Below are 19,984 nucleotides of genomic sequence, written 5' to 3' on the forward strand. Positions count from 1 at the left end.
CGGGTGTACAACAGGACGTTTGCTTGGGTGAGGCACCGAGAGCGCAGAGGGCAGCCGGCCTGGCCCGCAGCTGGTCAGGCATCGCCCTCCGTAATGGCTGAGAGGAGCCAAGGCCGGCTTCGCACAAACAAGGCCCCGAGCAGCGCTAAGGCAGAACCCGCCGGCCTCCCCTGTCCCTTCCCCGGGGGGGCTGCGGCCCGGCACAGCTCCCCACCCTCGGGAGGGCCGCGCCGGGACTACAACTCCCTTCATGCTCCGGGCGACCCGCGCCCCTGCTTCCCATGATGCCGCCGGCCCCAAGGCCGCCCCCGCTGATTGGCTGTCTCATAACGACTGGAGGGCGAGGCGGACGTGAGGCGCGCTGATTGGTGGCCGCTCCCGGAAGGGCGGGGCTGGCGGGCGGGGAGGCCGGGTCTCGCCATGGTGAGTGGGGTCGGGTGCGGCTCCCGCCCCGCCGGCCCTGGGGCTCCTCCGGAGGCGGCGGCCCGCGGCCTGTCCCCGCTCGGGCAGCCCGGTAACGTGGGGGGTTAGGCTGAACGGCGGCCGGGAGCCAGCAAGGGGCCTCCTGGCTGCCCGCGGACGGGGGGAGGCCGGGCCTCGGCCGCCTCTTGGGCCTTTCCGGGGCAGCGCTGGTGCCGGCGGGGGTCGGTGCTTGGGAGGGCTGGGCCGGAGCTGCGAGGGCGTGAACGGCCGGGTGGGAGCACCGCCAGCAGGTCTCGGCCGCTCTCCCCGCTGCCCTCGCGGTGGGTTGTTTCTGCTGCAGAGGTTCCCGCTGCTCCTCCACTCGCCTGCGCTCCCCGCCCCCCTCCGCTCCCGTTTCAGCCCCGCAGCAGCGCCCCTCACCCGCCCTGGGGCTGAACAAGCAGCAGGGGCCCGTTAACGCTTCCCACGCAGCCGCCAGAGCGTGCGGATCCGGCTCTGACTCTCTCTCCCTTTGCAGGCCACAGCAACAGACCAGGTGGTTGGATTCGGCTTGGTTGTCTTCAGCCTCGTTCTCTTTGTTTACTACACCCTCTGGATCATCATACTGGTACGGGTCTCCTCTGGCCATTACAATCCCAGTCACTCTGGTGTTGGCCTGGGTTTTGTTTAGGTGCTGGTGTCCCCAAAGGGTTCTGCCTTGCCAGTTTCCTGCTTAAAAACTTTAGGGCAGAACTCCCTGTCTTTGCTGGCGCAGCCCTTGTCCCTTCTGCCTGTGCCTGCCCTTGCATGGGTGAGACCAAGCTTCGGTGGTGCCGCCTGCCCTGCTGCTTGCAGACAGGCTGACCCGGACGGTGTGAGATCCGAGGTTCCCTGGAGCTGTCAGCGAGAGCTGGAGCCTGCTCCCTCTGGAGGTGGTGTTGTCATTGGTGTTCACGTGTGCAGTCCTCCAGATTCCTGGTTCTGCTGGGAGATCACATAGGGAAACATAAAAAGAGATTACTTTTACCAAATCTGGAGCCTGGTAGGGAGGAGAAGAGTTTGGGGAATGCAGAGCTCTGGAAAAGTGATCATAAGCCTGGTAGTTTGCCCACTTCTGGTGACACATCAGCTTGAGCCATTAGTGGTTTTTTTCCTGGAAAGAAACATCTCATGAGCTTTCCAGGTACGAGAGGCCTGGATTAGCCCTGGGCTGATGTCTGAACTCCTGGCAGCTTCCCCTCTACCCTCTGAGAGTTTTGAATTCCCCTCTTGTGTCTACTTACTCTGCTGCCCAATACGTGTTTATACACGTCTGTAGTCCCGGGAGCGCGTAGGTGTGCTCGCTGCAGCACGGGAATCCTTACACTGCTCTCTAGTGTCCAAAGGTTTCCACTGGCCTCCGCAGAGGGATCCTGGTGGGATGAAGCAGAGCCAGTATCAGCCGCTCCCTTCTGCAGGGCAGAGGGTCCGGGGGTTTGCTGTGTTCACCACCAAGTGGGCCAGCAGCCGTGCCCACCCTGAGACCCCAGGGCCGCAGGACACCTGTGCCAGCCTAGCCGCCCCTCGTTGCCTGCCCAACGCTGAAGCCTTCCCTGTCACGTCCCTGCAGCTGGGGGCTGAGCCACATGCGGGTCTGGGCCACCCTTTTTTTTTTTTTTTTAGCTATCTTCTCTTGTCTGATATTTCTGTCCTGCTTTTGAAACCACGAGGCCACAGGTGTCAGGCACTTGCCTGGGTGTTGTACCCAGCTGCTGACACCCCTCTCTGTCTCCTGCAGCCCTTCATCGACAGAGACCATGGCATCCACCAGTACTTCTTGCCTAGGGAGTATGCGGTTATCATCCCTGTGGTGGCTGGGCTGCTGCTGCTGCTATTTATAGGTGAGTGTTATTTCAGTTGTTCTAATTAGAATCTTCTAAATTAGGAAGAGAGAAGAGGGTTGCTAGGGGGTTAGCTAATGTGTGACACTCCTGACACGCTCTCTGTGGCTCCTGGCGCAGGCTCTCGAGGCCTGTGTTTGTGGTAACTTTGGCTGTTTGAGCCTCTGGACAGCAGAATTGTTTGTCACTCGCTCTGCTGAGGTTCTGTTTCTCACTGCAATGTGTTTTAAAAGTGCCCATAATTAGAAGTTTTCTGGCTGAATCTGTTCTCTCTTTCATGGTAGGCGTTTTTATAATGGTCGTGATGTGGAAGAGCAGGAAACCTGCCAAGAAATCGGACTGAAGGCCCAGCTGAGAGAGAATAAGGAGAAGGCGCCCACCCTGTGGCATCATAGCCAGGAAAAGACTTTGCCTGCAGCACCTCCTCCGGAGAGCTCAGCGCCGAGCTGGCTGCGCTCTCCCGTGTTCCTCCCTGCAGAGATGAAGTCTTCTGTAGTTTACAATTTACTGACCAAAGGGAAGCAAAACTGACCTCAGGGGCTCATCGAGAGAAGGGACCAGAGCCCCAGCTGTGAGGGACCTGCTCCCCAGCCGGGGCTGCCAGTACCAGAGCTGGCTGGAGGAGCTGTCGGGGTCCAGCAGCACTCACCAGAGTGCGAGTTGAGCCCTGACTCCTGCCTGCTGCTCAGCCTCTGAGTGATCCTTCCCCTCTGCTCTTGTGTGTCCGGTAGTTTGTTCCTTCTGGGTTTTTTTAAATGTTTACATACGGTTTGTGGGCTCTTATTAATGGGATTCAAGATGGAGAGGAAAGAAATGAGACTGAGCTTGGAAAAGGCAGGTTTGTGTCATCCATTTACCTGCGGGAAGGACTAACCGTGGTGCTGGTGGGCTCTTACCTTTCTGAAGAGGGACCCCTGTGAGGCCGGGCTGGCAGAGAGTGCAGGGACAGTGCCGCTGCTGCTCTCTGCGTCCCCCCCGCGGTCATCCAGCTGAGGGGGCAGCGAGGAGGTTCCCTGCGTCACAAGGAAGTGTTTGTGCCACTGACGGGTGCGGCTCCCATCACTGCTGTCAGCCACTGGCTGCTTTCCTGCTCCCGGACAAGGTGGTGACACCCTGTCCACCCCCCTGGGGATTTCCTCCTGGCAATGGTTGCTGCCCCAAGGTTTGGTGTCCCAGCAACTCCCACAGACCACAACGAGTGTGATCCTCCTCAATGAAGGTCCCCAAGGTCTTGGTGCCTGTCCTCTGCCCATGCCAAGGGGGTGCCGCAGGCCTGCCAGGATGGTTTCTGCTGCACGGCCCTGGCAGCTCCTGCCCTGAGCTCTCCGTTGGCCCTGTCCTGCCGGTGGGGACAGGCAGGGAATCACCAGAGAGAAGCTGGCCAGGCAAACCCAGCCTTCTGCTGGCTCTGCTGTGCTGGGGGCTGCTTTACCTGGCCTGGAGGGCAGATTTGTGGCGCTCTGATCCTTCTCGCACATGCTGTGAACTTCCCCTACCAGACAGCCATGTGTCCCATTGTCCCATCCTGCCTCCCGACCGCCCACCAGCCCTGCGATGCTGGTGGCTTGGGGACACCCTGGGTGCTGTGGGTCTTGGGCTGAACTCGCTGTGTGGCTGGAGCTGGTGGGTGTTCCAGAGGCGAGGCTCCAGCTGGAGGCTTGTTTCCAGCTTCTGGGGGGGCTGCCTGGCCATGCTGGGCTGCGCATCCGCCCCCCTCACCTCTCACTGTGCCCTCCCTGAGGCCGGGTCCTCATCCCGCCGTGTTCCTTCGCCTGCACTTTGCTGCTACCCCTTCACCTGGTGAGGAATCCCCGGCTTCCCCTCTCAGCCCCCGCCATGAAGGTGGCTTTGAGCTGGGACAGGGGGAGGCAAAAGGAGGAAAAATTCAGTGGTCTCTGAGCAAGCCCAGGTGCGCCCCTCGGGCACTGCTTCCTGCGCAGGAGCCCGGCAGCGTCCCTGTCACCTCTTTCCTCCTCGTCAGAGCCTGCGGGGGGACAGGGTTGGGACCCATCTCAAGGTTACGTCTCATATTTCCTTGTCAACAGCTAGAGAAGACAAAGTTCAGTCCCCTTCCCTGGACGGGCAGCTCACTCTGGGGACGTTTCTCACGGGTGCTCTGCAGCTTGGTCCTTGCATGAGGGACTGCAGGTGATGGGTGGCCACCTGAGGCCACCAGAAGGGGACCGGAGGCCACCAGCCCTGCTCTTGAGCCATTTTGGGTTATTTTGGTCCGTGGGCTGCTCCCACCACGACTGAGTGCGCCGATGTCCGGCCTGGCCGGGAGCTGATGGTGCTGGGAGGTGAGGAAGGGGCTTCGGGATGGGGGGTGTGTTGGGGGGGGTGGCTGCAGGGACCCCCGGGCTGCAGGGGGGGCTGAGGAGGTGCAGGGAGAAATGGTTGCCGGGGCCGGTGCCAGGACACAGGGGATAGGCACGGGAGCCGGCCCCGGAGCAGTGCCGGGCGGTGCCGGGCTGCGGGCGTGTCCCAGCCGGAGCCGGAGCCGGAGCCGGGCGGAGCGGGGCGGGCGGGGGCGGTCCCGGTCCCGGCAGTGCCCACTCGGCTCCGCCCCCCCCTCCCGCGGCCCCGGCAGCCCCAACCAGGTGCCGCCCGCCCGGGATGCGGGACCCGGCGGCGGCCCTGGGGGCCGGGGAGCGGCGGCGCCGCGGGGGCTCCCGGCGCGGTGAGTTGGGGCCGGTACCGGGCACCGGGGGCGCCGCTCCGCGGGGACGCCCCTGCCCGGGGTGGGAGGGCTGCACCCGCGGGGTGCGGGGACACGGGCGGCCCCGGGGGGGTCCGGGCCGTGGGGGAGCATGGGGAGGTCGCGGCCCCGGGGGGGTCCTGGTCGATCCCGGCACAAGGCGGAGGCGGGGGGGCGGACCCGGGGCATTGGGGTACTGGGGACGGGGGGATCCCCTGTGCCCCACTCACCGGTGCTGCCGCTAAGCCCGCCCTGCACACAGGGTGCGAGCCCCCCCACTCCATGTGACTCCCGGACGCCACCGGGTGACCCGCCAAGCCCCCCGAGGATGAAGACGCTGGTGAGTACCTGCCAGGACGGAGGGTACAGGGGGATGAGGGGCCGGGGGGACCCCGCCGGCATCGGGGGGTCGCTCACCCCAAAAGCGGTGCTGGGGGAGGCGCAGGCTGGCGGCTGCGCCTGGGCCGTGGCTGCCTGCAGGAAGCGAGCGAGGCCCCGCCACCCAGCGCTCCCCGCTGTGGCTCCTTGCTGCGCCCCGGCCAACGTGCCCCAACACCCTCCTCCCGGGGGCTGCTCGTGCCCCACGGCACTGCCGGGGCCGCTGGCATCCAGCATGGTGCCGGTGCACGTGGCCGGGCCTGGAGAAACCTCCCCGTTCTGCTTCCAGGTCCGGCTCTTCCTAACGCTGGTGTGCATGGCAGTGGTCGCCGTGCTCTACATCCTGCTCAGCCCCCAAGCCGGCCTGCGGTCCTGCTGCCAGCCCCCGGGGGCGCAGGGCAGCCCCTCGGCACCCACCCTCCTCAGCTTCCAGGGCTACAGCCGCGTCCCCGACGGAAAGGTGCGTGGGGATGGGGCGGCGCCGGGGGTGGTGGGGCAGCCCCACCTGCGCGTGCCTCTGTTTCCCCTTCCTGAGGGAAGGGCGGATGGAGCTGCGGTGTGTCTGGCGGCTGCGGAGCTGAGGGTACATCTCCCCGCAGCCGCTGGAGCGAGCGCTATGCCGCCACTGCGCCGTCGTCTCCAGCTCAGGGCAGATGCTGGGCTCCCGCCTGGGACAGACCATCGATGGGCAGGAGTGTGTCCTACGCATGAACCATGCCCCCACCACCAGCTACGAGGAGGACGTGGGGACACGGAGCACCATCCGGGTGGTGTCACACACCAGCGTCCCGCTGCTGCTGAAGAACCAGCCCTACTTCTTCCAGCAGTCCCAGGAGACCCTCTACGTCATCTGGGGGCCGTCGAAGAAGATGAACCGGGAGAAGTCGGGCACGACCTACCGGGCGCTGCTGAAGGTGATGGAAATGTACCCCCACCTGCAGATCTACACCCTGACCGAGGAGAAGATGGCGTATTGCGATGACGTCTTCCAGAACGAGACGGGGAAGAACAGGTACCACCGGCTCCTGAGGAGCCCCCATCAGGTCCCCCTGCCATAGCACCCATCCCCGCATTGGGCACCCATGGCCCAGCTGGCCCGGCTGCTCCGCAGCACCCTCTCCAGTGCGGCCACGGTGCTTTGCAGGATGAAGTCTGGCTCCTTCCTGAGCACGGGCTGGTTCACCATGATCCTGGCCATGGAGCTGTGCGAGCAGATCTACGTCTTCGGCATGGTCAGCGACAACTACTGCAGGTGCGTGGGGGGCGGGGGGGGGGGTGCGGGGTGGTCCGATGTCCCCACAGGTCCCACACCCACCCCGTCATCTCCCGCCAGGGAGAAGAACCACTCGAGCGTGCCCTACCACTACTTCGAGAAGGGCCGGCTGGACGAATGTAGGATGTACCTGGTGCACGAGCGAGCCCATCGCGCCGGCCACCGCTTCATCACCGAGAAAGCCATCTTCTCCCGCTGGGCCAAGAGGAGGAACATCATCTTCACCCACCCATCCTGGGCAGGCGGGTAGGCCGCCAGCCGTGGGGCGAGGTGAGGAGGACCATGGCAGTGGGGCTCTCATCCTGCAACAGCGCACCCCCACTCTGCCGGTGCCACGGTTGAAAGCCTTTTACCGAACCCCGGAGCAGGGAGTCTCCGTTTACGCAGTGGCAGGGACGGTTCCCCCAGACCTGGGGCTGGGACCCCCCATGCCAGTGCACGGGGGGCGTGAGCTGGACCCACAGAGCCCCATCGTCTCCGAGCTGCTGCCCGGATGGACCCAGGGCGACCAGGAAGTTTTTCTGCCTGCTCTACTGAGTTGAATATTTAATGCGGGATTAAACATCCGCGCTGCTGGGCTCCAGCACAACACAGGGCCTCTCCCAGGGATGAAGCTTCGCCACAGCCCCTGCCCCGAGACCTGGCACTGGATGTGGGGTGCAGGGAGCTGGGGCTGGGGCCCCCCATCCTGCTGTCCCCGGGCAGGTCCCTGCGGCTCCAGCTGCCCCTGTGCCCCCCAGCCGGGAAGCCTAAGGGACACGTGTGCCCCGGGGGCTCCGAGTTGCCTTGTCACAAGTGCCCTTGGATTCAGACCAAAGCAAACGTGGCCATTAAAAGTGTTTTTAACTTGGTGGTGCCCCGCGCTGTGCCCCTTGCGTCTGTGGGACATGGGGACAGGGGACAGCAGCTGGTCGCAGGGCTGCAGTGTCCTGCTCTCCTGCCAGGCTATAAATAAGAGGGGGAGGTGACGAGGCAGTAGAGCTGGTCCTGAGCATGGAGGGGGGTGGTTGAGATTATTTGGGAAACAGCAGCTGCGTCTCTGGCCTGGCGTGGATTTCGTGCTGGGTCTGGGGTGATCCTCAGCCCCACAGGGCTCAGCGCTGCAGGCAGGATGGCTGCCGGCTCCCGCATCCCCTGAGAGAGGGGGCACGGCACAGGCACGTGTGTGGCCCTGAGCCCGGCTGCATGGAGCTGCCACAGCGGCTCTTTGAACCTGTAACAGATGGCACAAGTTCGGGTGGGCCCGGTGGTGTCTGGGGGGCTGGGGGCGAGCAGGAGGGGCAGAGGGATCCGCGTTCGCTCCCGTTTCAGCTGAGGCCAAATGCTGGGGTCAAGCGAGGAGCAAGTTGGCTGGGACCCAGGGATGCTGCCAGGATGGTTCCTGCAGGCGAGTGGGAGCAGAAGAGCCCATGGAACTCTTTGCCGGGTGCTCCAGCTGCCACAACCCCACGCAGGATGGGCTTCACTAGCACAGCAGAGCCAAAATCCCTCTGAGCAGGCGTTAGCCGCCGCAGTGGAGATGCAGGGCCGTGTCAGCAGCGGAGTCCCCTCCTCACCCCACGAAATGCCCCAGAGAGGCGCCCTGGGCTGCCCGGCCAGCGTGGGGGAGGCCGTGGCATCCCAGCAATATGGCCTGGCGGCATGTCAGGCACTACGCGCTGCTCCTGCCGCTCCCGGAGAGCGCTGCCGCACCCATCATCCCGCTGCCCGCACCGGTGCCCTCAGCAGAACGTCGGGCCAGGCCGCGGGGACGGGGCGGGAGGGGGCAGCCCCGGCCCGCCCCACCGGGGCCCGGCGCGGGGAGGGCGGCGCTAGGACCCCGGGTCCTCCCTATCCCCGGGCGGGCGGCGCTAGGACCCCCGCGGCGTTCCCCATCCCCGGGCGGGCGGCGCTAGGACCCCCGCGGCGTTCCCCATCCCCGGGCGGGCGGCGCTAGGACCCCGGCGGCGGTGGGGGGCCGAGAGGCGGCGGCGGCCCCGGCCCCGGTCCCCGTCCCGGGCGCAGTGCGTAGCGGAGCCGGTCGGTCCGGAGCGATCGGTGGACACGGCGCGTCCCCTCTGGGCCCGTTAAACCGGTGCGGGGGCGGGGAGCGGAACGGCGCCGTGGCCGGGCGGAGGAGCGGCCCCCGCCCCGCGGCTGGATTTTGGGGGGGGGGACGGGGGGACGCGGGGAAGGGGCCGGTTCTGGCCTGCCGGGGGAGGAAGGGGGCGGAAGGAGGGGGCTGCACGCCGGGAGCGGGGGGGGCTACACGCCGGGGAGGGGGGGGGGTCGCACCCGGGAGCAGGCGGGATTGCACCCCGGGGAGGGTGAGCGCTGTACCCCCGGGAGCCGGGGGGAGAACCGGGGGGAGCCCCGGGACCCCCCGGGAGTGGGGGTTGCACGCCGGGGATGGGGGAGCTGCACCCCAGGAGCGGGGGGGCTGCATGCCGGGGTTGGACGGTTGCACGCCGGGGAAGAGGGGATTTGCATTGCCGGGGGGGGGCTGCACCCCAGGAGCGGGGGGCTTTTTACCCTGGGAAGGGGAGGGGTTGTACCCCGGGGAGCACGGGGGGGGCTGCACCCCGGGGTGGGGGGGTTGCTGCATGCCGGGGTGGGGGAGGATTCGGACGTAGGAGCGGAGGAGGGTTCGCACCACGGGGGGGCCGGGGGAGGGTTTTCACTTCCCGGCATGCGGGAGGGTTCGCATCCGGGGCTGAGGGGGGGCCGGCAGACGGGGGTGCGGCGGGATTCGCACCCCGGGGTTGGGGGGGGGGGGTGGGGGGGACGGGGAGAGCGGGTCTGGCTCAGCCCTTCCCCGGCAGAGCAGCGATGTGACCCCCGGGGCGCCGCCATGGCCGGGGCCGGTACCCCCCAGCGGGGCGGAGGAGGAGATGAGGGACCCCCCCGCGCCACCCGCCGCAGATGAGACCCCCCCCCGCCCGGGTAAGGCCCGCGGGGTCCCCGCTGCGGGGTCACCCACCGCCTCGGCACGACGTGGGGAGCGGAGCGGGGCGCAGCGGTAGGAGCGGGGGTCCTGGTTCTGCCCCCCCCCACCCTTCCCCGGCTGCACCCCAGCCTCTGCACGGCGACGCCCCTTTGCACCCACATGCCTGGCCCCCCCGGGTGGGTTGGCACCTCCCCAGCCATCGACACCGGCCCTGAGAGCCCCTCGGAGTTCCCTGCCCCCCCAGGGGTTGAACCCAGGCTGCTGAGCCATGTTCCATCCCTGCTCCCTTCCCCAGGGCAATTAGTAAAAAGGCTTCAGTTTTTTTTCTAATTTCCAATTGCTCCGACTACTCCGGGAGCGTCCATGACTCGCTAACGAGGGCATTAAAAAATAAATTGGGTCAGTCCATTCCAGCAAGCCTGGGCAAGTGGGGCTTAGAGCAAGTCCCCCCCGGGGGCGAGCAGCCGGGGTGCAGCCCATGCCCCCAGGGCTGGAGAGGTCCCTGCCGGCTCCGGCTGCATTTGAGCCCATGCGTGAGCTGAGTTGCACAGGTCTTGGTTCCTCTCTCCGCGATCCAAGCCGGTTGTTTTAATGGGATTTCACCGTGCGAGCGGCAGGTTTACCCTCCCTAACCCCGCGGGTTTGAGCGGCTTTGGCCCCGCCGGCAAGGGATAATCCCTGCCGGGAGCCAGTCCTGCTGCCAGGATCTCCCCGGCACGAGCTGCGGTCAGGTTTGGCTCTTTGGCACTGCAGAGCTTGCCTAGCCTCTATCCATGGCATTTCCCTTCCCCGCACTGGTGCCGGGGGGTTTGTCCTCCCCTTGAAAGGGGGGGACACAGGGGTCTGGTTGGGCACCCACCCCACGAGTGCTCCGGCACAGCGGAGCCAGGCTGCCTGGCGGCTCATCCCATATCCCTGCTGGCACCTGGGGACTGTGTCCCAAGCAGCGTGGGGACGGGAGCACAGTGCGGTGGTGAGGGGGTGACCGCATGCCTTGCAGGTGCTCGCAGGACCCTGGCGACTGCTGCGCGCTGAGGCCGGCGCGGAGACATGAGTGGCAGCGCGGTGAGTGCTGGGCCATCACCCCGGGGACAGGAGGCATCTCCTTGGGGACGCCGGGCATCCCGCTGGAGACGCTACCGGGAGCGGGGCTGGATGCGGACACCCGTGGGGTGAGGGGCAGCAGCTGACGCTGTCCCCCCACCCGCAGAGCCAGCGCGCCGCCGCCCTGGGGGTCCTCTTTGCCCTCATCATGTTGCTGATCATCTACAGCTCCGGCAGCGGGAGCGAGGTCTTCCCCTACAGCCGCCTGCGGGGCAGAGCCCGCCGGCCCCCCGACCTCAAGAAGTGGGGGGTGAAAAGCGGGTACCTGCCCGTCTGCGGGAACAAGGTACGAGCTGGGCGGTGGGGTCCAGCCTCGGTGGCGGGTGCAGGATTCATCGCTCCGCCAACGTCCAGCCAAATTGTCCCTTCCAGTGGGACAGCAGTGCCTTGTCCCCTGTCCCAGCTTCATCCCTCCCTGATGGGTCGCAGTGACACCGGGGCCCCCTGCTCACAGCACTTGTGGTCCGCAGACCCTGACTGCCCGCTGCCACCAGTGCGTCATTGTCACCAGCTCCAGCCACCTCCTGGGCACCCGCCTGGGCACGGCCATCGACGGGGCCGAATGCACCATCCGCATGAATGACGCTCCCACCACCGGCTATGAGCTTGACGTGGGCAACAAGACCAGCTTCCGCGTGGTGGCCCACTCCAGCCTCTACCGTGTCCTCAAGCGGCCCCAGGAGTTCGTCAACAAGACCCCGGAGACCATCTTCATCTTCTGGGGGCCGCCCGCCAAGATGCAGAAGAGCCTCCTGAAAATCATCCAACGCGTCAGCGCGTCCTTCCCCAACATGACGGCCTACGTCGTCTCCCCCAGCCGCATGAAGCAGTTTGATGACCTGTTTCAGGGGGAGACGGGGAAGGACAGGTACCTCGGAGCCACTTCTTGCACCACGTCCCCCCACCTTTTCCAGGTCCCTGTGGCAGAGCTGGCTCTTGGGGCTGCTCCTTGGCTGTGGCATCGGGATGGGGGTCCCTGGGATGGGGGCCTGTGGGATGGGGGTCCCTGGGGAAGGTTGGGGACCCTAAGGGGGTCCATCACCCATGTCACCTCACGCCCATGTCGTGTGCCCCCCCATTTCTCATCCCCAGGGAGAAGTCACGCTCATGGCTCAGCACCGGCTGGTTCACCATGGTGATCGCGGTGGAGCTGTGTGACGCCGTCCACGTCTACGGCATGGTGCCACCCAACTACTGCGGGTAAGGAGACCCCTGAGCCCCACCCCTGGACCCCTGACCCCATTGTGGGGCTCACCCCCTGCTTTCCCCCCTCCCCTGCAGCCGCCGGCCCCCTCCCCGCCGCCTGCCCTACCACTACTACGAGCCGAAGGGCCCTGACGAGTGCACAACCTACATCCACAACGAGCGGAGCCGCAAGGGCAACCACCATCGCTTCATCACCGAGAAGCGGGTCTTCGCCAGCTGGGCCGGCCTCTACAACATCACCTTCTCCCACCCCACCTGGCCGTAGGGGCTGCCCCCCCCCGCCCCAAGCTGGGCAGACCCTCCCCCCTGGAGCTGGGATGGAGGGGGGTCCCCCTGCGTCCCCCCGGGAGTGGGGAGCTCCGGATGCCTCCCACGGTGCCACCACCATTGTGCACGGTGGCTCCTCTCACCTCGGGTGCATTGGGTTTTGACATGGTTTTGGGAGGGGCCAGGAGGTGAGTGCAGGGTTTGGGGTGTCCCCCCCCTCCATGGGGGGAGGTGTGGGGGTGAGGTCCTGCTCGATGCTGGTCCAGGCACATTGCAGCCCCTGCAAGCACACGAGAGGGTGCCGGGTGCCCTCGTCTCCATTTGGGGCTGCATCACTTTTGGGGCCATCACAGAGACTGTTTCCCCCTGTCCCTCGGTGGGGGGACCCCTTCCTGGGGCTCATCACCCCCCCCAGCCACCCCTAGCACCCCGATCCCGGTCCACGGGCATCCTTCCCTCAGCAGAACCCCGCAGTTTTGGTGGGACCCCGCAGGGGTGACGCAGCCACCCCAAAACCACCTGTGTCCTGACGCCACCGCGCCCCACACCCACACTGCCAAAACCTTTTCTAACTGAGCGATGGGATTTGGGGGGGGGGGGGGCTTTTGGGGGCTTTTTTTTGTTTTTTTTCCCGCCCCGATTCTGGTCTCGGGGTTTGTATTCGAGTTTCTCTCCAAGCGTGCCTGGCCGGAGGAGCGAGCAGGGGCTGCTGGATGCTCGTTAGCGGTAACAAGGGGGCCAGCAGCAGCCTGCGGCTGGCTCCTCATCATTTATTAACCGCTTATAAACTATTTAGAAGTGGGCATGTGGCAGGGGGGGGGCGGCAGTGCCCCTCGGTCCCCTGCAGCCAGGGGCAGGACGGGGGCAGGGCAGATTTTATTATTAATTTTTCAGCAGCGGAGAGGTGGATTTGGGGAAAATAGCTAAATATGGCACGTTTGGGTGCGGAGCCCTGGCAGGGCTTTGTGCCTCAGTTTCCCTCTGGCTGTGACCTGTCCCCATTGCGGCTGGGGGGGACTCCGTGCTGGGGGGACACGGCTGCGTTTTGTAATGGTTTGTACAGGAATAAATATTGCTGCAGTCTGTTGCCTTGGGCCCTGGCCGCGTGCTGGGTTTTTGGGGCTGGGCAGCGTGTGCCGGCGCTGCCATCGCAGGGGGTTTCGGGCCCCTGGCGCCCCCCAGCCCACAGTGGTGGTGGCCATGGGCGCTCGGGAGGATGCGGGAAGGGGGCCAGCGTGGCACCCGTGTCCGTCAGTAGGGTGATCCCAGCTGCGTGCCCTGGAGCGGGTGGCAGCTGAGACCTCCCCAACTCATGTCACCCCCAGCCAGGGGTGGCGGGGCTTTGGGGCGGGGTCTCTGCAGCCACGGAGGGGGAGGAAAGGCAGGTAAGGCCCCTGCATCCCCGGGGATTTACCCCCCCGCCGCCCCGGGGCTGGCAGGGTGGGGGTGCCAGCCAGGGTGCTGCGGTGGATGGGGAGAGGGATGGGGACGTGGGGATGGGGACAGCTGTCCCCTCCGAGGGGCTGGGGGGAGTGGCACGGGGATGTCTCAGGGACCCCAAACCCAGCAGGGTGAAGGCTCCCCCCGCGGGTGGGGGAAACTGAGGCACGGGGGTGGGGGGAGGGATGTGTCGGCATCCCCCGGCCGTGCGGGGGTTCCGAGCATCCCAGCCCCTCGCCGGGCCGGCTCCGGGAGGACCGATGCTCGAGGGGGGGGGGTGGGGGGGGTGGGGGGGGCGGTGTCGGTGCCCCCCCCCCCGCCGCTGCCCGTCCCCTGCCCGCTCCCGGCATGCACCGCGGCGCCAGCGCTCTATATATAGCGGTAAAAATAGCCGGGCAGGACCGCAGGCAGCCGCACGCGCTGCCCGCCCCGGCCCCGCGCCCAGAGGTCAGTGTGTGCCCCCCGCCACCCCCCCGGGGTCCCGCTGCCACCGCCCGGCCCCGGGGGGGGGGGGGGTGGTGGTGTCACTGCGGCACCGTCCCTCGCAGGGGTGATGGGGGGGCCTGTGCCCGCCGCTGCCGCCCGTCCGGCCCCTGTCCCCTCCCGGGGGGGGGCTGGCAGCACGGGGAACGGGGGGTGCTGGGCGGGGGGGGGGGCATCGCAGGAGTTCCGGGGGTATCGGTGCTGGGGCACTTGCGCAGGTGCTGGAACCGTTGCAGGGGATGCCGGGGGGCTTGCGTGGGGTACCGGAGCCATTGCATGGGGTGCTGGGGGTTTAGAGGGGATGCTGGGGGGCTTGCACGGGGTGCTGGGGGCCTTGCTGGGGATACTGGGGGGCTTGCAGGGGATGCTGGTGGAGCTTGCAGGGGATCCTGGGGGGATTTGCCTGGGGTCCCAGGGAGTCCTGCAGGAGATACTCGGGGGCCTCCAGGGGTGCTGGAGCCATTATATTATATATATTGCCATATATTATATATATTACATGGGGTGCTGGGGGGCCTGCAGGGGTGCTGAAGCCATTGCTTGGGTGCTGGGGGGCTTGCATGGCATGCTGGGGCCTTTGCTGGGGATACTGGGGAGGCTTGCACGGGATGCTGGGGGGCTTGCAGGGGTGCTGGAGCCATTGCACGGCTCCTGGGAGGGGACTGCAGGGGATGCTGGAGCCATGGCAGTGGATGCTGGGGGCTTGCAGGGGGTGCTGGAGGGATTGCAGGGGTGCTGGAGCAGCCCAGGCCTGGGCCTGGGGACCCGGGAGTGGCGGGAGCTGGATGCCAATGGGACTGGGGGGGCTGGGGACACTGTGGTTGGAGCTGGTGGTGGGGTGAGGTTGGTGGGAGCACCCTGGAGTGTGTCCTGCGACGGCATTTTTTGGGAAGTCCCAGGCCACACTGCACCCCCCCACCTAGCCCTGGGCCCCCGGCTGAGCACCCCCCTCCCCATCTCCTCGGGACCTGCCACCTCCACGTCACCCTGCGCCCATGGACCCAGCGCTGCGCTGGATCAGTCCCCAAGCCCGCACCGAGGTCGGTGCCAGCAGTCCTGGGGCACCCGCCACAATCAGGGACCCCAGGGATCCTGCACCCACCCAGACCCTACGGGGGCCACCCTGAGGGCTCCGTCCCCACAGCACAGGTGGGACGTGACCCGGTGCTGGTTTCAGCCCGGCCATACTTAGCCTCTGCCCTTTCCCGGCTGTAACACGACCTTGTCAGCAGCCACGGGCTCATTTGGCCACGGGATGCCCCATCCCCGCACCCCGTCCAGCCGGTTTGGGGTGACGTGCTGTGGCCAAGCAGGTTGGGTGCCGCAGGGCTGGGTGCGGGCAGGCAGAGTGGCCAACCCCCCCCCCCCCCCCCCAAGGTGATGGGGGTGCAATGGGGTGCTGCAAGCCCCCCCTTAGGACACCCAAAATGAAAACAGCCCGCGGGGAGCTGGGGGGGTGTTGCCTCCATCACTCGGTGTCCTGGGGACACTGGTCAACCCAAGCCACTTTCTGGCTGCCCGGGTGACACCCCAGGCACAGGGATGTGGTCAGGGCTGGGGAGGAAGCCAGTAACGTCACCGTGCGTCACCCGGCATGGGGAAGCCCTCACCGCAGCCGGATGGGGCGGGTGGCTGCCGGGAGCCAGGTAGGTGATGGCCATGGGAGCAGACGTCCCCAGCTCCCTATTTTAGGGCCAAGCTGGGCCTTTGGCGGGGCGGAAGACCTGACCCCCAGCTTGGCCATCATGGCAGGGAAGGGTGAGCCGTTGTCTCCCCAAACCCTGGCGTTGGGGACCTGCGTGTCACTGCTGTGCTGAGTTGTTCACCCTGCTCCTCTTCTCTTGCAGCCTTAAGTGCTCCTGTGCCTGGACCGCGGCAGCATGTCGACGGGTGAGTGCTCCGTCCACCTTGGCATCCATCCCCCCCGCATCCATCCCCTGTCTCCCCTCCATCCATCTGCTTTGCGTCCATCCCCCTTGTATCCGTCTCTCCGGTCCCCTTTGCATCTATCCCCTCTGTGTCCATTCTCCCTGCGTCAGTACCCCCTGCATCCATCCGCTTAGTCCCCCTCTGCATCCGTCCCCTTGGTCTCCCCTGCATCCATCTCCCCTCCATCCTCCTGTCCCCATTGTGTCCATCCCCCTTGCATCCGTCCCCTCCATCCCCCCTGTGCCTGTCCCCCTCTGCATCCGTCCCCCTTGCGTGCATCCCGTCGCATCCCATCCCTCCCCTCTGTCCATCCCCCATGTCCCTCCAGCCCCCCACGTGCTCCACGTCCCCTTGGTCCCTGCCAGCCACTTGGCTCTGTCCCCAGCCCTGGGGATCGCCGGGTGCTGGAGGAGTTGAAATTTCAGCCGGCTGTAATCAGGAGATGGGAAAGTGGCCCTGGAGTGCCTCGGCTTTATTTTTAGCTCTGCCTCCCTCCGCGGCATCGCACTCCGGCGTTGCCCCACACCGTGTCTGCGCCAGATCCTGCAGTTGGCGAGGGACCCTGTGCCTGGGTGCTCGGCAGGGAACAGGGCAGCTAGTGCCACCTGCACGTTGGCCAGCAGGCCCAGGGACCGATGCTGGGGTTCAGGGACTGCTGGGGGTTGCGCCAGGCGCTCAAGGTGGCCATGCCAAGCCGAGCCTGCCGCAGCCCCCGTTAGCCCACCGGGGCAACGAGCCGGCCGCGGGGATGGATGTGGCCGCGGTGGAGCCGTGGACAGTGACCGTCTCCCGGACACCACGCGGCAGCGGGATTCCAGCCCCGTGGCCACGGTGCCATGGGGTCTTTGTGCTCAGCCATGTCCAGCCCGGCTGTCCCAACCTGCCCAGGTGACAAGGACGAGGGGGACACATGGCTGCTTTCCACTTTGCCTTTATCCCCTGGGGCCTGGGGTGGGTCCCCTCCATCTCCAGGGACACCTGCCCTGGATCTTGTCCCCCTGGGGACACCTTGCTCCCCAACATGCTTTCTGGCTTTTGGTAATTGTTTGTTTTCTTTCTCTCCCCCAGAAAAACTCAAAAACCACAAAATCATCTTCGTGGTGGGTAAGTTGGTGTCTGGGTCCTGCTGCTGGTGGGGTCAAGGCCAGAGCACAGCCCCATCCCCCTGCGCCTCCAGGGCTGTGGGGCTGTGGGGGGCAGCTGGTCCCCAGGGACAGGGAGCTGGGGCTGGAGGCTGAGGCTGGAGGCTGAGGCTGTGGCACCTCAGCTGTCCCCAGGTGCTGTGGGGTGGCTGTGGCTCCAGCCCAGCTCCTCGAGGCCGTGGTGGGGTGTGCTGGGACTGGGAGGGCACCTCTGGTCAGGCATGGGGTGGCAGCATCTGGGGTGATATGGCAGTAGACACCTGGGGGATGATGCCTGAGTGCCATCAGGCAGTGATGTCCTGGGTGCTTGATGGGGTGGTGACGTCCTGGGTGCCGGTGGGGTTGTCATGTCCTGAGTGCTCTCAGGCAGGATGTCCTGGGTGCTGATGGGGTCACGATACCCCAGGTGCCATTAAGACAGTGATGTCCAGGTGCTGATGGGGGGATGGTGATGGTGTCCTGGGTGCCATCAGAGTGGTGGTGCCCACGTGCCTGTTGCCAGCAGCCCATGCCACCCCCAAGGACCTGGTATCCCCGAGGCCACCCCAGGAGCAGCTCTTCCCATCCTGGCGCTGGGCTTGGGGACACCAACCTCCATCCTGCTGGGCCCTGGAGTCTCCTGTGGGTCTGTGCTGCCGTTTCCGTGTACCCTTCCAGCTCCTTACCCATGGCTTGGGGCATGTGTGGCCCACACGTGACTTGCAGGTGGCCCAGGCTCAGGGAAGGGGACCCAGTGTGAGAAGATCGTGCAGAAATATGGCTACACCCACCTCTCCACGGGGGACCTGCTGCGGGCAGAGGTCAGCTCAGGCTCGGAGCGGGGCAAGAAGCTGCAGGCCATCATGGAGAAGGGCGAGCTGGTGCCCCTGGTGAGTCCTTATGGGCCACTGGCTGTGGCACGGTGGGGCATGCAGGCAGGGGTGGCTGTGGGGACATCAGATACCACAGTGAGGGTTGGCATGTGGCCTGGGGACACCTCCATCCCTGCCACCCCAGGGGGGGTTTGCAGCAGAGACTGGGGACACTGGGTGCTGGGGGGTGCTGAGGGGGGTCATGTTGTCCCACGTCAGCCCTGGCAGCTCTGTCTTCTCCTCACCAGGACACGGTGCTGGACATGCTGCGGGATGCCATGATGGCCAAAGCCGATGTATCCAAGGGTTTCCTCATTGACGGCTACCCCCGCGAGGTGAAGCAGGGAGAGGAGTTCGAGAAGAAGGTGAGAGCTGGTGCCGTGCTGCGCCATGCTGTGCCGTGCCACCCACCATCTAGGCAGAGGGGCTTCATCCAGCAGGAACCTGCCTCCCCATCCCAGTGAAAGTCCCATCCCAACAGGGTCTAAACTGGGCACTGTCACAGCCAGCAGGTCCCCCTGCCTCGGGGACAGCCTGTGCCCAGGGTGCAGTGGGGGGGACATCTCTCCAGGGTGTCCTCAGACTGACAGAGGACGACCACAGTGCGGGCGTGATGGTGGTGGCAGAGAGCCAGGGCTTGGCCACGCTGTCCCTCTGCCTTCCTCCGCATGGGTCTGAGGGACACCGGGACACGTTCCGGTGTCCAGGTGGCCCCCAGACCCATGCGGAGGGAGGCAGAAGATGGCATGGGGACATCTGTAACCCCCATGCCCACCGCTACCATCTCCCCAAACCAAACTAGACCCATGCTGGCTTGACATGGTGACAACCCTGTTCCCCCCTGCCTGCAGATCGCCCCCCCCACGCTGCTGCTCTACGTGGACGCGGGGAAGGAGACGATGGTGAAACGCCTGCTGAAGCGAGGAGAGACCAGCGGGCGGGTAGACGACAACGAGGAGACCATCAAGAAGCGTTTGGAGACATACTACAAGGCCACCGAGCCCGTCATTGCCTTCTACAAGAGCAGAGGCATCGTCCGCCAGGTAAGCAGGGACGTGGCCGATGCCGGCATCGTTCAGCCCCATGGCTCGTGGCACGTGTGGTCCCAGGGGAGGGGAAGTGATGGATGGGTGTGATGAGGGAAGGGGGGGAAAAATCCTGGCTTGTTTGGGGTGGGCTTAACCCCTTGGAGCCAGCCAGACCCTCTGGAGCCAGCTGGACCCTCCAGTTCCCAACACAGAGACCCCTCCAAGGATGGCCCTGTACCCCTTTTCCCTAACTTGGCCCCAGTCTCTCCACCCACGGCCAAAATCCATCCCTGGAAGAGCTCCTGTCGTGCCGTCCCCTTGGGTGACCCCCCCCCCCCACCCAGCTCACCCCTCTGCACCCAGCTCAACGCCGAGGGCTCCGTGGAGGAGGTTTTCCAGCAGGTCTGCTCCCACCTCGACAGCCTGTAGCCGACCCCCAGCCCTGCTCCCCCGGGGCATGCTCCGGCAGAGACAGCGGAAGCGGCTTTATCCTGTTTTCGTGGACGGAGCCACGCGGAGGAAATTTCAAGGACATTGTGTTTGGCTCTTTCCCGTCTCTCCCCAGTAAAGTTCACTTTAATGAGCCCAGACTTTATCTTTTTCTTCTGTCGCAGGAAATGAGTTTTTCTTTCCAGAGCTTTTTTTTTTTTCTCCCCCCTGTCCCGCCCCCCCCACCCCAGCCCCTCTGGAGCTGATTAAGGGCAGGAAGCGGGTGTTTATCCCACCGGGGCAGCGGGATGCTGCACTTGGAGGAAGGGAGGGAGCATCCCGGCTGCTTGCCCCCGGGCTTCCCAATCCATGGAGTGCGGGGAGCCTGCGGCTGCATCCTTCAGCCCGTCTTGCTTCCCCTGATCCCGTCCCGTTTGCTGAACCCCCTTGTGCTCTGGGTGTGTGTCCCCGGAGCCGCGGGCAGCATCTGAGCCATATCCTGCACACGAATCCCTTCCCCAGGGCTTTCCCACAGGCTGTAGGGTCTG

General features: G+C 65.9%; 4 protein-coding genes across 6 annotated transcripts; all 4 read left to right on the top strand.

Annotated features, from left to right (window-relative positions):
* Positions 1–391: 391 nt before the first annotated feature.
* On the top strand, positions 392–3,129 carry DPM2 (dolichyl-phosphate mannosyltransferase subunit 2, regulatory). Its single transcript, XM_063353108.1, has 4 exons — positions 392–423; positions 941–1,030; positions 2,180–2,282; positions 2,567–3,129. The coding sequence occupies exons 1-4, from the start codon at positions 421–423 to the stop codon at positions 2,623–2,625; spliced, it is 255 nt and encodes an 84-aa protein (XP_063209178.1). The 5' UTR covers positions 392–420; the 3' UTR covers positions 2,626–3,129.
* A 1,252-nt stretch (positions 3,130–4,381) lies between these two features.
* Positions 4,382–7,169, top strand: ST6GALNAC4 (ST6 N-acetylgalactosaminide alpha-2,6-sialyltransferase 4). Of its 2 annotated transcripts, none has more exons than XM_063353402.1 (6): positions 4,382–4,582; positions 5,243–5,320; positions 5,648–5,818; positions 5,958–6,370; positions 6,503–6,610; positions 6,692–7,169. In XM_063353402.1, the coding sequence occupies exons 2-6, from the start codon at positions 5,309–5,311 to the stop codon at positions 6,879–6,881; spliced, it is 894 nt and encodes a 297-aa protein (XP_063209472.1). In that variant the 5' UTR covers positions 4,382–4,582; positions 5,243–5,308; the 3' UTR covers positions 6,882–7,169. The 2 variants fall into 2 exon arrangements, with proteins under 2 accessions (XP_063209472.1, XP_063209471.1); XM_063353401.1 differs by lacking the exon at positions 4,382–4,582 and adding an exon at positions 4,807–4,962.
* Positions 7,170–8,475: 1,306 nt separating this feature from the next.
* ST6GALNAC6 (ST6 N-acetylgalactosaminide alpha-2,6-sialyltransferase 6) lies at positions 8,476–13,228 on the top strand. 2 transcript variants are annotated; one of them, XM_063353293.1, is made up of 7 exons: positions 8,476–8,705; positions 9,433–9,553; positions 10,558–10,622; positions 10,768–10,947; positions 11,132–11,529; positions 11,754–11,861; positions 11,943–13,228. In XM_063353293.1, exons 3-7 carry the CDS (start codon positions 10,608–10,610, stop codon positions 12,130–12,132), a joined length of 891 nt encoding a protein of 296 aa, XP_063209363.1. In that variant the 5' UTR covers positions 8,476–8,705; positions 9,433–9,553; positions 10,558–10,607; the 3' UTR covers positions 12,133–13,228. The 2 variants fall into 2 exon arrangements, with proteins under 2 accessions (XP_063209363.1, XP_063209364.1); XM_063353294.1 differs by having other exon boundaries at positions 9,438–9,553.
* A 708-nt stretch (positions 13,229–13,936) lies between these two features.
* Positions 13,937–19,590, top strand: AK1 (adenylate kinase 1). Its single transcript, XM_063353396.1, has 7 exons — positions 13,937–14,021; positions 15,905–15,947; positions 17,055–17,090; positions 17,834–17,997; positions 18,228–18,344; positions 18,831–19,022; positions 19,371–19,590. The coding sequence occupies exons 2-7, from the start codon at positions 15,938–15,940 to the stop codon at positions 19,434–19,436; spliced, it is 585 nt and encodes a 194-aa protein (XP_063209466.1). The 5' UTR covers positions 13,937–14,021; positions 15,905–15,937; the 3' UTR covers positions 19,437–19,590.
* The last annotated feature ends 394 nt before the right edge of the window (positions 19,591–19,984 follow it).

The sequence above is a fragment of the Chroicocephalus ridibundus genome, chromosome 15 (assembly GCF_963924245.1).
Source record: "Chroicocephalus ridibundus chromosome 15, bChrRid1.1, whole genome shotgun sequence".
Taxonomy (NCBI): Eukaryota; Metazoa; Chordata; class Aves; order Charadriiformes; family Laridae; genus Chroicocephalus; species Chroicocephalus ridibundus.

Bases quoted from the DNA above. Each gene is read 5' to 3' on its own strand.
- DPM2 (XM_063353108.1), top strand. The intron at 1,031-2,179 runs GTACGGGTCTCC...TGTCTCCTGCAG, and splicing joins CCCTCTGGATCATCATACTG to CCCTTCATCGACAGAGACCA. The intron at 2,283-2,566 runs GTGAGTGTTATT...CTTTCATGGTAG, and splicing joins GCTGCTGCTGCTATTTATAG to GCGTTTTTATAATGGTCGTG.
- ST6GALNAC4 (XM_063353402.1), top strand. The intron at 5,819-5,957 runs GTGCGTGGGGAT...ATCTCCCCGCAG, and splicing joins GCCGCGTCCCCGACGGAAAG to CCGCTGGAGCGAGCGCTATG. The intron at 6,371-6,502 runs GTACCACCGGCT...GGTGCTTTGCAG, and splicing joins AACGAGACGGGGAAGAACAG to GATGAAGTCTGGCTCCTTCC.
- ST6GALNAC6 (XM_063353293.1), top strand. The intron at 10,948-11,131 runs GTACGAGCTGGG...TGTGGTCCGCAG, and splicing joins TGCCCGTCTGCGGGAACAAG to ACCCTGACTGCCCGCTGCCA. The intron at 11,862-11,942 runs GTAAGGAGACCC...CCTCCCCTGCAG, and splicing joins GTGCCACCCAACTACTGCGG to CCGCCGGCCCCCTCCCCGCC.
- AK1 (XM_063353396.1), top strand. The intron at 17,998-18,227 runs GTGAGTCCTTAT...TCTCCTCACCAG, and splicing joins AGGGCGAGCTGGTGCCCCTG to GACACGGTGCTGGACATGCT. The intron at 19,023-19,370 runs GTAAGCAGGGAC...CTCTGCACCCAG, and splicing joins GCAGAGGCATCGTCCGCCAG to CTCAACGCCGAGGGCTCCGT.